Source organism: Bufo gargarizans, chromosome 2, assembly GCF_014858855.1.
Source record: "Bufo gargarizans isolate SCDJY-AF-19 chromosome 2, ASM1485885v1, whole genome shotgun sequence".
Classification (NCBI taxonomy): domain Eukaryota; kingdom Metazoa; phylum Chordata; class Amphibia; order Anura; family Bufonidae; genus Bufo; species Bufo gargarizans.
Window position 1 is genome coordinate 244,094,968 of NC_058081.1, and position 17,628 is coordinate 244,112,595.

Below are 17,628 nucleotides of genomic sequence, written 5' to 3' on the forward strand. Positions count from 1 at the left end.
TTTTTATTTTTTTTATTTAAGTTTTACACGATTTCATTTTTGAAACAAAAAAAAATCATGTTTTAGTGTTTCCATATTCTAAGAGCCATAGTGTTTTCAGTTTTTGGGGGCGATTATCTTGGGTAGGGTATGATTTTTGCGGGATGAGATGACTGTACTACTTTGACGTACATGCGACTTTTTTTATCACTTTTATTACCTTTTTTGGGAAGTAAGGTGGGCCAAATTTAAATTTTCTCAGTTTTCTTTTTTCTTTTTTTTTTTTTTTTGTGGCGTTCACCGTGCGGGGAAAGTAACATGACCGTTTTATAGATCGGGTCGTTACGGACGCGGCAATCCTTTTTTTTTTTTGTTTTTGATTAGTTTTTTTGTTTTTTTTCCTTAACTTTTTTCACTTTTTTTTTACTTTGACCCAGACCCACTTGGTTCTTGAAGATCCAGTGGGTCTGATGTCTGTATAATACAGTACAGTACACTATATAGGGTACTGTACGGTATTTTACTTACACTTTGTCTGAACAGATCTATGCCTTTAGCATAGATCTGTTCAGCACCATGGACAGCAGGATGCCTGAGAAGGCGTCCTGTTGCCATGGGAACCTTCCCCGTCTGCTCCGTTGTAGCCACAACTGCGCAGACTGGGAAGGGAAGGGTAAGGACGGGGCTGTCTGGAGGCTCTCTCCCTCTCAATCGGGGGGCTGCAAAGGCACAGCAGCCCCCCGATGGGAGAGGGAGGGTGCTCCCCTGAGCTGTTAACCTTTTCCATACAGCGGTCCGTACGGGTCACCGATGTCAGCCGTTTATACCAGGGTGTCGGCAATGTGCTGACACCCTGATATACCACTGCACACCAATGATTATTCAAGGGGAGGCGGGCACCGCCCGCCTGCGACGCCCCCCCTGCACCACCCGCCCACATAATATCATTCAGGGGTGCAGGGGGGGGTTAATAAAACTTTATTTGGGGCATTTTAAAGTTTGATCCGATCAGAATCGGCTGAAAGCGCAGCAAACCGCAGGTCTGAATTGACCTGCGGTTTGCTGCGATCGCTGATACGGGGGGTCACATGTGACCTCCCCCCGGCGTTGTGACAGGATGCCGGCTGAATGATTTCAGCCGGCATCCCGTTCGGATTAACCCCCGGGGCGCCGCAATCTTATTTTAAACCGTCATGGGTCCTTAAGGACTCGGGAAACATGCCGTACCGGTACTTCATGCGTCCCTAAGGGGTTAATGGCTTTGTATTTAAAGGGAATCGGTTACCGGTAACCTCCCTATCCAAGTGTTTGCATATACACATAGCTGTAGTTCACTTGATTAAAGGGCTGTTTTTATTTTGTGGATCCAAGGCTCCGTTCCAGAGTTACAATACTTTTTCTCAAAGGCTATGAACACCTTTGTGCATTAAAAATCAATAAACCCATATCTTACCGTAATGCAGCACGTAATAAAATTCCACTTGTTAGTTTACTGTGCTGACATCTCCTGTGAGAATCTGTGGGCGTTCCTTTGGATTTAACATGCACCAGCACAAGCTCTGCTGCCCCGCCCCCACATGCTGTTACACAGCACAGCTAGCAGCCACTTACATATAGGCTGCTGGAACTTGCAAGTAACTTGGTAGTAACATTTCATTCCAATCCACAACATGGTGAGTCTTACAGTATGCTACAGCCTGTAATCGGCAGATCTATTTCTCTCTTTCTGTAGAAAGTCCATTCATTGTAGACATAATAGATATTTCTGCTGATAACATTAGTGCAGCGATCTACATTCAGAACTATGGCGTTATAAGCAGGATATAGATCTTGTTACTGATGCTCTCACTACCTGTCTCTCTTCTGAATACAGTATTGTGTGCAGTCCGCACAGTGAGTGGTCACTTGTCCCACACAGATTAGTTCAGTGTGACGACACACAATGCTATGTACAGCAGAGTACATTTGTTCAGCGTCTACCAGAGGTCACGATAACACCTGTATAAGGGTCCATTCACACGTCCGTTGTTTCTTTCCTGATCTGTTCCGTATTTTGCGGACCAGATCTGGACCCATTCATTTTGAATGGGTCCTGAAAAAAATCGGACAGCACAATGTTTTTTTTTTTTTTTTTTTCAGGACCCATTGAAAATGAATGGGTCCAGATCTGTTCCGCAAAAAACGGAACAGATTAGGAAAGAAACAACGGACGTGTGAATGGACCCTAAGAGTCAGACACCCACTCAGGGTATTTTTCCACATGTTTTTTTTCTAGTCAGGAGCGCTGTATCAGCAGCCTGGCAGGTCTGTCACACAGGAAGCCCCGCCCCTCACGGACATCTCCAGACTAAACATTATGTGTACAGGACCTGTGGTGATGTCACTGTCATGTGATCAGCCACGTGTGTGGGAGGAGTAAAGCGAACTCCTGAGGGTATGTGTAGGACTGTGCTGGATATGAAGGTTCCTTAGTGCAGCATGTGTACCATATAAAGCAGAACTATGTAAGCATGTTGTGCAGTTTTCTGTATGGCAGAGCTGTGTATGCAGTCAGCACCATGTGGCAGAGCGGTGTATGCAGTGAGCACTATGTTCCTCTTGACAATCATCTGCTCGCTAGCAGAGAAGACGGCTGCTATTACATGCAGCAGCCTTCTCTGCATCATGGGGAGGAGCAATCGCTATGCCATCATTCAGCCTCATGCAGTATACTTATTTTCAGACGGCAAGTCGTGATTAGACACCACAATATGCCACCTGCAAAGAATATTTTTGTTAACATGTTAAAATATTTGAATTACCTGATGAATGAATGTTTGCTCGTTCATCAGGCAATCGGCAGCAGGGGCAGATGTAGCAGACGAGTGTCAAGAGGGAAGAGCTCCCTCCCGTCATTCAACTGCTCGTTAACAGAGGAGACCGCTGCTATTATAATCTCCTCAATATAGGGGTGAGTGATGGCTAATGCAACGCTCGTCCCTATACATTCTCATTGTTTGCCATCAGCAGAGCATTTATTAGACAGCACAATCTGCTGCCGGCAAACAATGACAATGTTTTAAAGGGTTTGTCACCAGAATTAACCCTATTAAACTAGCTGACATTAGCACATAGCTAATGTCAGCTGAACCTAACTAGTCTATTCCTACTTTTATCTATGCCCCGTTACTCCAGAAATAACTTTTTTATAATATGCTAAGTAGCCTCTAGGTGCAGGGGGGGCGTTGCCCCTGCTCCAAGAGGCTCAGTTCTGGCCACGCCCTGCTACACTAGATTGACAGGTCCAGGCAGCGTTGGTCTCCTACTGCCGGCCCTGTCTGGTGTGTAAATCTCGCGCCTGCGCCGTCTCGTTCAGTATTCGGCGCAGTGAGTGAAGGATGCTCGTCGGCTTCCTCACTGCATCTGAGCCAAATACTGAACGGCACGAGATTTCCCCAGCGCACAGGGCCGGCAGTTGGAGAAGAAGGCTGCCTGGACCTGTCAATCTAGTGTAGCAGGGTGTGGCCAGAGGTGGGAGAACGGAGCCTCTAGGGGCAGGGGCAACGCCCCTACCCCCCCCCCCCCCTGCTCCTAGAGGCAAATAAGCATATTATAAAAGTTATATTTCTGGAGGAACGGGGGCATAGATAAAAGTAGGAATAGGCTAGTTAGGTTCAGCTGACATTAGCACATCGCTAATGTCAGCTAGTTTAATAGGGTTAATTCTGGTGACAGAAACCCTTTAACATGTCTAAGGATCCCGATGACTGATTGTTCATTGGGTAATCGATAGCAGTATTTGTCTTCCAGATGGTCGCTAATGAGCGTCACTACAAACGCTTGTTAGTGATCATATTAACATATTAATATTTTTGGCTGCGCACCCACAATACTGCTTTGTTCTTATAATCTGTAATGGGGCCTTTAAACTGCGAGATGATTGCTAAAGAGCGTTCATATGAACACTCGTTAGTGATCATTGGCCAAAATACCGGCTTGTGTAATACAGGCTATATACTACATTGTGTGTAGTGAAAGAGTAATCGCTAATGGTCTCGCATACAGCACAGCCTGTCTCTCAAAGTCACTGCTCGCTCCCCTGCCCCCTGGCGGGCACTGGCCTGTTAGCCAGGGATGGGTTTTACAGCCCCTAATAGACGTGGCAGGACTGATAATAAGTGCAGAGACCTGGGATGTGCCTTAGGGCTCTTTCACATGAGCGGATGTCGTGCAGGTATTCCGATGCGTGAAAGACTGCCAAGCCGTGCTCCCGAGAGCATAGACACGGAGCATTAACATGACTGATAATGCCCCATGCTTCTCTGTGACCTTTTTACTACAAAATCACGGTGACAACTTTGTCACTGTGATTTTGTAGTAAAAATGTCACAGAGGCACAGAGCATTATCAATCATGTTACTGCTCCGTGTCTCTGCTGTCCGGAGCGGGGCTTAGCACTCTTTCACACAACGGATTACCCGCACGGCATCCGCTCGTGTGAAAGAGCCCCTAGGAGCTGTAAAACATATCGCAGACTGGGGCTGTCATTATTGGGGAGACGGGAGGAGTTGCAGAAAATCCGTCAGATGACAGATTCTCGCTAAACTCGCCGAGTGCAGCCTGCTGTGCATAAGAAGCACAGCTGGCTGTAGAACAATGGGAAAAGATGGATAAGTACAACCAATTGCAGAAATTATTTTTCTCCACAATATAAATTAATATGAAGTTTAAGTGTTTGGTACAATGAAGGAGTCACCTATGCTCTCGTTTACCCAAGATCTCTGCCTTTCTGTGGCCAGCCCCTTCCTGCTTTGCCACTGCTTGGCCCTGTCTAGGCAGGGGCTGACCACAGAAAGGACCAGAGCTTGGGTTCAGCGGGAACAACAGTGATGCCCTTATTGCACCAAACGCCTTTCATATTAGGAAAAAGTATCATTCTTTGAGAATGGAGCCACAAATCCTCAAGAAAGTGTTTTGATCAGGTGAACTATGTCTAGGTAAACAGTTGGATAAGGGAGGTCTTTGGTGACAGATTTCTTTTAAGTCTCATATCTATGTAGAGATCAACATTCATTATTATTTTCATGTGTGTCTTTACAGCTGAAAAGGGATATCTGGTTGAGTGTAGAGAAGTGTGGGCAAAGACAAAGGACCCAGATGCTGCACTGCGAAAACTGCCTGTGAAGCGGTGTGTAGAGGGTCAGCTGCTTCGTGGACTTTCAAAGTATGGCCTGAAAAACATTGTAACAGCATTTGGCATAGTGAGTATTTATGATTTTACATAAACCATTTTCAGGTTTTCTGAACATTTTTGCTGCTGCATGTGGATTGATTCTGGATTGTACAGGCTTTCGATTTGTTTGCCACTTTCATACAGTCAGTGTTTGTTGATTTTGGTGATTTCTATGAGAGTGCGAGTCAAAACCAGGAGCGGGTCAGAAACACTAAATGAGTCATATGTTTCCATTATACTTTTTATTTGTGTGTGTGTGTGTAGGCTTTACTCCTGGTTTTGGCGCAGTCACTGCTTAAAGAGATCAAACTGTGTGTGAAAGCAGCCTAAGATTGTTCTCCTCACTGATGAAAGTTTACTAGAGGGGTGATCCTGCAGCGCCCGAAGACCCTACACTACCATTTTATCCCTTAATCCCTGGTTTCTGCAGGGACTAGGCTGTCTCAATCCCCAGCCTGTCCCTAAGGTTCCAAAGATGCACAATGGTAATTTCCACTCCAACCATCCTCTATATTAGGTTTCCTCGAGGCTCCCTCTTTTACGGGTGTCTTTCCTTACCCCAGGGCCCATCCACCCTAAGCCCCTGAGTCTTAGTCCTTCTCCAATCCATTCTCTTCCTTAGTCTCTGGACCTTCCACTTTCTTGGTTTCTATGCTAGCCTCCGCTGGCCTCTCATTCAGACCATGATGAAGGTGCGTAAACCCCAGTTTGCTAGGCTCTAACAGTGCAGGCTTGAAAAAAGGTTTTGATCTCGTGTCCCTTAAAGGCCAGATCTCCACCTTATCTATTGTGTTCTAGGAGATCCCAGCCTTTCGCCCTCAGATGAAGACCTTTCTTCAGGGGGTGGCACACTGCGTTCCTAAATCTGGTCCTTGATGACCTTAAAACTCCTCCTTCTTAACCCTTAAGGGAGGTCTCTCTGTTTTTGCTCTTTTAGGTGGCCTTTCTGGTGGCTGTCACCTGTATTTGCAGGGTTTCAGAGCTGGCTGCCCTGTCTTCTAAGTCCCCTTTTCTGGTTCTTTACCAGACCAAGGTAGTTCTCCTTCCTGTCCTATCTTTTCTTTCCACGGTGGTTTCCTCCTTTTTACATCAATGAAGACTTCATCTTTCATTCTTCTAACCCCTCTCATTCCCAGGGGGGTCACATCACCACCTTGATGCTGTGCAATCATAATCTGTCTGTTGCTGATTTGAGCCTTTTTGTCACTCTGACTCCCTTTTTGTCATTACCGAGGGCCTGCATAAGAGCCTACTGGCCTCTTAGACGTCCATCTCCCAATAGGTTTGGTCGGCCATTAAAGGGAATCTGTCACCTGGTTTGAGCATATTAAGGTGTTACTACTGCCATGTACAATAAAATTCCTTATTTCTTGCTGTAGTCTTCATTTTTTTGTTGTATGGTTTCATTAGTGATAAAAGCTACTATTTACATTATACAAATGAGTGTCCAAGGTGCCTAGAGGGGTGTTATTATCCTAATCTGGAGCCCAGGAACTCGCCCGTACAGTGCCCAGCCCGCCTTCCTTTAGAGCCCAAGCACTCATCTTCCAGCATAAGTAACTGCCCACACCAGAACTTTTTGCTGCCGACCCCCTCCGCTATGTGAAATCCCACGCAGGTGCAGTACCGTGGACTGCCTGCGCTATGTGGAAGCTCATGAGGGCAATAGCTTTAAATTTATCACTGGGCTCAGAGCATGCTCTAAAGGAAGGCGGGCTGGGCACTGTACAGGGGAGTTCCTGGGCTCCAGATTATGATAAGAACCCCCCTCTAGGCACCTTGGACACTCATTTGCATAACATAAATAGTGGATTTTATCGCTCATGAAACCATGAAACAAAAAAATGAAGACTACAGCAAGAAATAAGGTATTTTATTGTACATGGCAGTAGTAACACCTTAATATGCTCAAACCAGGTGACAGATTCCCTTCAAAGGGGTTGTCCAGGTTCAGAGCTGAATCCGGACATACCCATAATTTCACCCAGGCAGCACCCCTGATGTTAGCATCGGAGTATCTCCTGCTCCGATGCGCTCCCTTGCTCTGCGCTAGATTGCACAGGGCTCTTTTGTTTACAATAACACACTGCTGGGCGGAAGCTTCCGTCTGGCAGTGTGTTTGGTGAAGTCACCGGGCTTCCTGGCAGCCCCATGGAGAGTACGTCACCGGAACTCCAGAAAATGCCTTTGCCCTGCGTGATTTAGCGCAGGGCGAAGGACCACATCGGAGCATGAACTGCTCCAGTGCTCATGTCAGGGGGGCTGCCTGGGTGAAAATGGAGGTATGTCCGGGTTTAGCTCTGAAACTGGACAACCCCTTTAAAGAAGCTTACCTTGCTAAGGTTCACGATCCTCCCTTTCGAGTGACTGCCTTGTCTACTCATACGTTCAGAGCCTCCTGGGTAGTTGGGCATCAGGCTTATGCTTCCCAGGTCTGCAGGCTCCCACTTGTCTAATTTCAACCAGATTCATTCCTTGGCCTCTGACAGTGGCAGTTTGGTCACAAGATTCTCCAGACAGCAGTGTGCTTGGCTGCTCATGTGGCTGTCTTTCTCCCTTTCGGGGACTGCTTTAGGAGGACATCCCACAGTTCTGTGTCCCCCAATGTCATTAACAAGAAAATTGGATATTTGTAATTACTGTAAAATTCCTTTCTTGTTGAATGCTTTGGTGGACACAGATCCCACCCTTCTTTTTTTGTTCCTGTTGTCAGGCTGTTTTTTTTTTTTGTTTGTTTGTTTTCTGGGGGGGGGGGGTTGTCTCTTTTGGGTTCTATTTTCTTTTTTGCCTCCCTCCTACTGCTTTTGTTACTAACTTATTGGCCTAGTGCAGTGATGGCGAACCTCAGAGCCCTCTCTGTGGGCACCCACACTGTGAAAAAAGTCTATGGTGTACCAATGTGCCTTAGACTGGTACACCATAGACTATGAACAGCACAGGCAGGGCACTGAATGTAGGCAGTCTTTAATAGGTAAATGATAAAGTACATGGAATATATAGTATATTTAACTATAGTATTCAGGTTAAATTGCTGTGTTGGCACTTTACGATAAATAAGTGGGTTTTGGTTTGCAGTTTGGGCACTTGGCCTCTAAAAGGTTCGACATCACTGGCCTAGTGCATGTGGAGAGGATATAGCCTACCTGGGCAGAGCCAACACTGATCATTTCTAGGGTCAGTATCCTAGTGTTAGCTGGGCATATACCCATTGTACAGTGTCCCCCAGTGCATTCAATGAGAGAGAGATTTTACGGTAAGCACAAAAATCTATTTTCGCCATAGATGGTGCAGTAGGGAAAGATGTCATGTACAATACTTGTTTTTCACAGCACCAATTAATGCAGGGCCCAGTGTTTCTAGTGGTCCCGACAGTGTTATGGTTGCCTTACATTTTAGTGAATAAATCTCTTAAATTTAACTGCTTTTGTTTAGATTCCTAGGAACAACCGGCTAATGTATATACACAGTTATCAGAGTTATGTTTGGAATAATATGGTAAGCAAGAGAATCGAGGAATATGGACTTAACGTTGTTCCTGGGGATCTTGTGCTCAAAGGAGGTATTAAACAGATTTCTCTTCTTTTTTTTTTTTTTTTTTTTGTTAAGATTTAGATTGTATTTGTCAATTGTCCGTCTTAGGACCCCAAAACATAGATCTTTAATACGTTAGTTTAGGTCTATATGTCCACATAGTACATGGAACTGTCAACCGCCACACACAGTTCTCTGCAATGACACACTAACCAAAGTAGTGTGTGCCCTGAGTTTCTTGTCTGTGCAGTAGAACAGAGGCATGACTTGCACCATTTTACTTTTGTGTGTCTGTGTGAATTAGGGCTGTGTGTAAAAGTGGCAAAATAATCCACAGCCTCATTTTTCAGTACCATTGCCTTTTTGTTTTGTTTTTTTATTAATGCTTCCCAATTGGTTCATGAAAATATTCCATAGTCAATTTTTCTTTTGCAAAATGTTAATAAAGACTATTTTTAGAAGAGGGGTCAGCAACCTACGGCACTCCAGCTGCTGTGAAACTACAATTTCCAGCATGCTCTATTTATTTCTATGGAAGTTCAGAGAAGAGCAAATTAAGTATGCATGCTAGGAGTTGTAGTTTCACAACAGCTGGGGTGCCGGAGGTTGCCTACCCCGGTATAGAACAAGCATGTTCTCCTCAAGCATTTCATTGTATTTTGGGCTGTCCGCGGAAGTTAGACAGCATAAATAGTAACTGTTTTAGGTTTTGTTTCCATAAATCAAGTACAAGCCTACATAAAAAAAATGTATACTACACTGAGGAGCAGTACTTTGACTTTCAGGCTCCTTATCTCACCATCCACTACAACTTCTAACGTGACACTACCATCATTTTATAGACAATCATCTTGGCTATCTCATACATATATTGGACCTGCAACTATTTAGAATATGATTAGTTATGCAGATTATTGTCATGTAACTGCATTGTTACTCCTGGTGGTGGAACAATTTTTTCTTCTTGTATACTAGAAATTGCAACCTGTTCTCACATTCCCGAACAGCTCAGTGTTTTATTAGGTTCATTCCCAAGTTAAAGGTCACTGTGCCCTCCCTTCTACTCCCCCTCTTCTAAGTATATTAATTGCGGGCCCCCCCTCCTCCACACGATTAAATCATTGGTGGCAGCTTCTGATCGGAGCCCTAGCAGTGTAATCGCGGGGCTCCGATTGGTTACCATGGCAGCCAGGAGCTACTCAAGCCCTGGCTGCCATGGTAAGCTCCCTGCTGCTGTATGCACTATGCACAGGGCAGCAGGGAGAGTATGAAGTCCTATTTACCCTGATAGAGCTTTATTAGGGTGAATAGGACAAGGGTTCTAGCCCCCAAGAAGGCTAATGGTTAAGTTTAACCCCTCCCGAAATATAGAATATATTGCGATATATATCGCATATGCTTAAAGTTATATTGCAATATAGATTTTAGGCCATATCGCCCACCCCTAGTGGACAGTAGAAGATTGGAAACAGGTGATTTTGGAGCAATGAGCACACCTGAGCGTGTAAAACGCTCAACAAGGAGAAACCAATGCTTCCCTATGGGAAGGGTTCTCACCTGGGCGTTTTACAGCGCGTACGATCGCGCTGTAAAACGCCCGACGCTCAAACAAGTTCTTGAGCTTTTTTTGGGGCGTTTGACGCGCGTTCCCGTACATAGACTTTCAGGAACGCGTGACAATGGGCGTTCGCTTGTCTCTGTATGCGCGATTGCAAACGCCCGTACAATCGCGCATACAGAGCGCTCGTTTCAGAACGCTCAGGTCTGAACCCAGGGTAATTAATCATATCTTGCCTGCCAAAGAAAATTTCCATACTTGCTGTCTCAAAGTTATGTGGATCAGGCGCTCTGGAACCCGTGTCGTGCCACATCCTTTTACGAGGTTTCCAGTCTGGTCCGTGGTTGGGAATGTTGTATGGAGGAGGTGCTCTGGATGGGGCCAGGACTATTTGTCTCCCTGGTGCATGCACAGATTAGGTAGATGGCACAGGTGTCTGCACCTGTGCCAGGAGGTGGAGTAATTCTGGCCCTGTCTACAGCACCACCCCCATTTTTGGCAGACCACAATTTACAACTGAGTGAAAACAAACCCTCCACCTTCTTTTAGAAGTAAAAACGATGGGGTTTCGTGTGTGTGTGTGTGTGTGTATATGTGTATATTTTATTTTGTTTTCTTCTTTATTTTTGCACTTGCAGCAACGGCAATTGTGCTTGATGAAAGCAATACCCACAGTTACACCATCCATGACGTAGTGATGCCACTTCCAGGCTTTGATGTCATATATCCTAAGCACAAACGTAAGTAAAATTTTAATTTATCCTTTATAGTGATATATGGCCAGACAGCAGTGCTTTTCATTAAAACCAGATCAGAGTCCCAATAGAGGGGGATCTACGGTCATACACCAATTACAGGTGAAAAGAAAACGTATGGCAACAAAGACAATTTTTATTTTATTTTTTTATTAATCTGCTGTGTGTGTGTGTGTGTATATGTATAGAACAGTATCTCACAAAAGTGAGTACACCCCTCACATTTTTGTTTTGTTTAGACATTAATGGCTGTGTGAGTTATTTTGAAGGCACACCAAATTTACAAGCTGTACACTGACTACTTTTATATTCCATCAAAGTGTCAGATCTTCAGTGTTGTCCCATGAAAAGATATAATAAAATATTTACAAGAATGTGAGGGGTGTACTATAGGTGACACTAAAGGTAAACATGTTTACATTGACAGTTTTTACTCTTCCCCTTGTCTCTGGGGTGTCTTTCTCCCCAGACACTCACTGTGAGCACTGTTGGATATGCCCCCTTGACCGAGGTGAATTGTACCACCCACTTGTGAGATGCTTAGGAGGAATAAAATGACTTGCTGTGTCAGGAGAGATGGCCGCTGCTGTGTAAATAAGCTGCACCCTTCCTGCTGTAGCCAACGAGGCTTCTAGATGGTGTCCTCTGATGAATAATGTTTAGATTTATGCATTGTGGCTCATTGTGTCTTATGTATTTTTTTTATAAAGTTGCTGCAGCTTATGAAGAAATGCTGGCTACTGACCAACTGGATATAAATAACATGAGACACCGCGTAAAGGATTACTCCTTAGCTGGAGCTTACAGGAAAATATTAATACGACCCCAAGACGTTAGCTGGTAAGTAATCTGTTTTTGAATCAAATCATTTTTATTGATCAAATAAAGTCAGCTTATTTTATGACTGTACATTGTCTCTTTTGTCATTCACAAATGCAGAGTCAATATAAAGCAGTAGCATATGACAACCTCATGAGAGAATCACCATACAATGGTATACAATGTACAGGAACATAGGACAGAAATTACACAGTAAATGCCCATAACCTAGCATACGCCCAACCCCCCCCCCCCCCCCCCCCCCCCCCCCCATAGATCTGAGCGCGAACACCTCCAAGATATCCTAAATCACAACATGAGTATGAGACCACTCATTCCATCATTTCTCAAACTTCTGAGGACAAGTACGTCTAATAAAGGCATTGTCCACTGTTATGTACATGAAGAACTGTATAGTAAAAGTTACTCAATCATATATACTTAATATCCGTGAAGGGAAACCTTCATTCTGCAACTTAAGGGTGAATGCACACATTCAGGATTTATGTGCAGGCAACCTGCACTGAAATCTGCGGGTGTTCGCAATTGGGGCGGATTTTCCTGTCCCCATTGAAGTGAATAGAGAAAATACCTTTGTTAACATTTGTGTTGGTTACTTGCTGTAGAAAACAGTCTTTACTCTACTTGCAAATTAAATGTGAAATGCCGAGGGGGTGTTATTGATCATGCGTGTGCCCAAGTTCTCCTGTCCTAATAGTTTGCAGCTTCTGACCCAGGGACGGATTTGCCATAGATCTTACAGGGAAACTTTCCTGCTGATGCCCCAGGGGCCACCCAAGTCCTTTCTGCCGCTGACTGGGTAGATAATGAGCGCTCAGTGGTAATTAACGCTGTGGGAATCAGGTACTCATGTACCCGGCTAGTGACCGCACACGCCCTCCTGAATTCAACTGCTGTGGCCCACACCTCACCTCCTAAGCCCCTTGCTCCATAGACAACTGGAGGAGGAGAACAGAAGATGATGGCTATTGATGGCCAGCTTTTGGGGCAGTATATTATGTTATTTGGTTCTGCTGGGGTGGTATTTTGCACCCCAGCAGAACCAAATAACACGTGTTTTGTTGACCCCGCCTATATGTGTTGCTTCGCCTTCTGTTAATTTGGTCCTGTCTGCAAAATAGGGCCACTTTTTAGTTTTATTTCCTAGGGCCACTTTGTTGTTCTGACCTCTCCACTATAACGCCCATCTAGTCTGCCCAATATATCTGAATCCTATGAATAGTCCCTGGCCCTATCTTATATGAAGGATAGCCTTATGCCTATCCCATGCATGCTTAAACTCCTTCACTGTATTTGAAGCTACCACTTCTGCAGGAAGGCTATTCCATGCATCCACTACTCTCTCAGTAAAGTAATACTTCCTGATATTACTTTTAAACCTTTGCCCCTCTAATTTAAAACTGTGTCCTCTTGTGGTAGTTTTTCTTCTTTTAAATATGCTCTCCTCCTTTACCGAGTTGATTCCCTTTATGTATTTAAAAGTTTCTATCATATCCCCTCTGTCTCTTCTTTCTTCCAAGCTATACATATTAAGGTCTTTTAACCTTTCCTGGTAAGTTTTATCCTGCAATCCATGTACTAGTTTAGTAGCTCTTCTCTGAACTCTCTCTAGAGTATCAATATCCTTCTGGAGATATGGTCTCCAGTACTGCGCACAATACTCCAAATGAGGTCTCACTAGTGCTCTGCAGAGCGGCATGAGCACCTCCCTCTTTCTACTGCTTATACCTCTCCCTATACATCCAAGCATTCTGCTGGCATTTCCTGCTGCTCTATTACATTGTCTTCCCACCTTTAAGTCTTCTGAAATAATTACTCCTAAATCCCTTTCCTCAGATACTGAGGTCAGGACTGTGTCAAATATTCTATATTCTGCCCTTGGGTTTTTACGCCCCAGGTGCATTATCTTGCACTTAGGCTAGTTTCACACTAGCGTTCGTCGGTCCGCTCGTGAGCTCCGTTTGAAGGAGCTCACGAGCGGACCCGAACGCCTCCATCCAGCCCTGATGCAGTCTGAATGGATGCGGATCCGCTCAGACTGCATCAGTCTGGCGGCGTTCAGCCTTCGCTCCGCTCGCCTCCGCACGGACAGGCGGACAGCTGAACGCTGCTTGCAGCGTTCAGCTGTCCGCCTGGCCGTGCGGAGGCGAGCTGATCCGTTCAGACTTACAATGTAAGTCAATGGGAACGGATCCGCTTGAAGAGGTCACCATATGGCTCAATCTTCAAGCGGATCCGTCCCCCATTGACTTTACATTGAAAGTCTGAACGGATCCGCTCAGGCATCTTGCGCACTTAGAAAATTTTCTAAGTTATTAATGCAGACGGATCCGTACTGAACGGAGCCTCCGTCTGCATTAATATGATCGGATCCGTTCAGAACGGATCCGATCAAGCGCTAGTGTGAAAGTAGCCTTATCCACATTAAATTTCAGTTGCCAGAGTTCTGACCATTCTTCTAGTTTTCCTAAATCCTTTTCCATTTGGCGTTTCCCTCCAGGAACATCAACCCTGTTACATATCTTTGTGTCATCAGCAAAAAGACAAACCTTACCATCGAGGCCTTTTTCAATATCACTTATGAAGATATTAAACAAAATTGGTCCCAGTACAGATCCCTGTGGAACCCCACTGGTAACATGACCTTGTTTTGAATGTTCTCCATTGACTACAACCCTCTGTTGTCTGTCACTCAGCCACTGCCTAATCCACTCAACAATATGGGAGTCCATGCTCAATGACTGCAGTTTATTGATAAGTCTTCTGTGTGGGACAGTGTCAAAAGCCTTACTAAAATCTAGATATGCGATGTCTACTGCACCTCCACCGTCTATTATTTTAGTCACCCAGTCAAAAAAAATCTATAAGATTTGTTTGACATGATCTCCCTGAAGTAAACCCATGTTGTTTTTCATCTTGCAATCCATGGGATTTTAGATGTTCCACAATCCTATCCTTTAATAGGGTTTCCATTAATTTGCCTACTATTGATGTCAGACTCACTGGTCTATAGTTGCTCGATTCCTCCCTACTACCTTTCTTGTGAATGGGCACGACATTTGCCAATTTCCAATCTTCCGGGACGACTCCTGTTACTAATTATAGCTGCCTTACATCTGCTGGCATCAGAGGCAGAGCTTGTTAGGAGCTTATAAGCATCGCTTTTTCACAGCTTATAATGTGCATGCACTGTTAGGCAGGGCACCACAGTCTTGTTGGAAGAAGAGGGGGAGCTGTGTAGCCAATGTCCACAGTGACGTTTGAAATGCACCAGACAACAGAGGTCGAAGAGTGACATCACAGGGAGGGGGAGGGGCTGTGACCGGTTAGGATTGGTCACATGCACAATGGATAACTCCCCCCGGGCACGTAAGAGCTAATTTGCATAAGGAATAAAGATTGTCTTCTACTGCAAGCAACCAACATAAATGCTAATAAAGGTATATTTAGCATGATGTTTAGGTGTACAGCAGAACCCTGCCAGTAGTTTTAATACGTGAAAACGAGGTGACACTCTCCTATTTGACATGGGCTGTGCTATTTCTACCCTGGCTGAAATGTTTCTATAGACTCCATTCTGTTTGTGCAGGGAAGTAGTTGCGTATGACGATCCTAAGGTTCCTCTAGTTCGGAGTGATATAGAGAAGCTGGAAGGAAAACCATTGCCGGTCTTTAACACAGGTATGCACATTTTAAACCGTTCTTTTTGCACTTGTCTGTGAATAATAGTCTTTATCAAAGTGGATAGGTGTCATCACATCGGTCCCTGTAGGTAGTTCATTTACTTTGATTTCCACTCTGCTGCCTAAATCTATAATCTGAATCTTTCTTCCGAAGTTGGGGTCCATTCACACGTCCGTGGTGTGTTGCGGACCCGCAAATTGCGGATCCGCAACACACCCGACCGGCACCCGCTATAGAAATGCCTATTTGCGGACAAGAATAGGACATGTTCTATCTTTTGAGGAACTGCGGACCGGAAGTTCGGGGCCGCGCTCCGCAAATGTGGAAGCACAGAGCACATAGTGTGCTCTCCTCTTCACGTCTGGGGCCCATAGAGAATAAATTGCGGAACGGGTGCGGACCCTTTTGTAGACGTGTGAATGGACCCTTAGAGGACCTGTCACCAATCCGCTGACATTTTTTGTTTTAGTAAATAATTGTATTCCACATGAAATGACAAAGTTTGTGAATAAATGTCTTCAGTGAAAAAATTAGTAAGATCCACAATATGTGACTGAACCCTGGCTGTAGGTCTACCCATTTCGGACTAGCAATGACCTAATGTTGCTATCATACCACCTGATGCTCCAGAATTGTTACATGGGGAATGCAAGCAGTTACTAAAACTGACATGCCAGGAGAGGTGACAGGTCCTTCCCCATTTGTAATGTCTGTCATTTCCTCTTGGCTCAAGATATCCAGAGAGGGCCATTTCTGAAAAAAATAAAAAAAATTGTTATTGTGAGCCAAAGCCAAGTGTGGGTCAAAAACACAGAACAAGTGCAGGTCTTTCCATTATACCTCATCTCTGAGTAGGCTTTACTACGGGTTTTGGCTCATAATCACTGACTGAAATAACCGACCAAATAACTGAAGTGTGAACACAGCCTTACAACACTCAACAGAGTAAGTCCTCATGCACACGACCGTTCTGTTTTTTGCGGTCTGCAAAAAACGGAGGCCGCCTGTGTGCCTTCCGCAATTTACGGAACGGGAGGCACGTTGTAGAAATGCCTATTCTTGTCTGCAAAGTGGACAAGCATAGGACATGCAATTATTATTATTATTTTTTTGCAGGGCCTCGGAACGCATCTTTTGCAGCCCCATTGAAGTGAATGGGTCCGCACCTGAGCCGCAAAAACTGCGGCTCGGATGCGGACCCGAAAAAACTGTCGTGTGCATGAGGCCTAGCTCAAAAGTGTTCTCCCTCCCAAAAACCGGCTCATCTTATGCCATTCATCTCCGGATATCTGAAGCCAAGAGAAAAGTTAGGGAAGGACAAATCTATACTTTTCTGTAATCTAATGATAATAAAATATATTGCTGCAGTTTCCACACAAATCCTCCGGTTTTTTTTTTGTTGTTTTTTTTTCCATTTACATATGCATGAAAAACAACAGAGTGTTTGGCACCCATAATAATTCCATAGCAAATTTAATTTTAAGCCTACTATGTGACATATTAAAACTGCTGTCTGTTGAGCTGCAAGTTTCTCCAGTAAAGGAATTTAGAGGCACTCTCCAATATTCATAATCGATTCATAGGTTTTATTCATATCATATCAAGGCTTAGGCATAGAAAGCATATCAAACATGTTAGTATGTCTGCCTACTTTTATGCCAGATGCTTCATACAAAAACGACCCTTCCTCAAAAATAATATAATATAGTCTAAAAGATATGCATTGGTCAGTAAACTCAGTGGGGCAGTTTCCTTATGCCAATACTTGACCTAAAAAGGACTGGTCCATCTGATACATTAGGGTAGGGCTGAAATGAGTACTCTATTAAATCGAGTAATTCGACACAAAAAAATCCTCGATGCAAGATTTTTGCATCGAGGATTTGTTTGTGTCACGTGACCACAGAGTTGGAGTGAAGCGCTTGCTATTACTCCTCCGTGGTCTCCTGCTGGCCTGCAATGCACTTGGAATACTCGCCTTTCCAGCAGGGGGCCTCCAGACACTCCACAGCACATCCATGGTCCCCCAGAGCAGTGTAGAATGATGGTGTCGGCGGCCCCCCTGCTGG

The 17,628-nt window shown here is 44.6% G+C and overlaps 1 protein-coding gene across 4 annotated transcripts in view; it reads left to right on the forward strand.

Annotated features, from left to right (window-relative positions):
* The window catches only part of PUS7 (pseudouridine synthase 7), a 73,493-nt gene that overhangs the window by 51,978 nt on the left and 3,887 nt on the right, over positions 1 to 17,628 (forward strand). For all 4 annotated transcript variants that reach the window (XM_044280175.1, XM_044280174.1, XM_044280176.1 and 1 more), the window contains 5 exons: positions 5,059 to 5,219; positions 8,624 to 8,750; positions 10,919 to 11,020; positions 11,746 to 11,875; positions 15,465 to 15,556. In XM_044280175.1, coding sequence (XP_044136110.1) covers positions 5,059 to 5,219; positions 8,624 to 8,750; positions 10,919 to 11,020; positions 11,746 to 11,875; positions 15,465 to 15,556 — 612 coding nt within the window. The remainder of the gene's footprint in view (positions 1 to 5,058; positions 5,220 to 8,623; positions 8,751 to 10,918; positions 11,021 to 11,745; positions 11,876 to 15,464; positions 15,557 to 17,628) is intronic.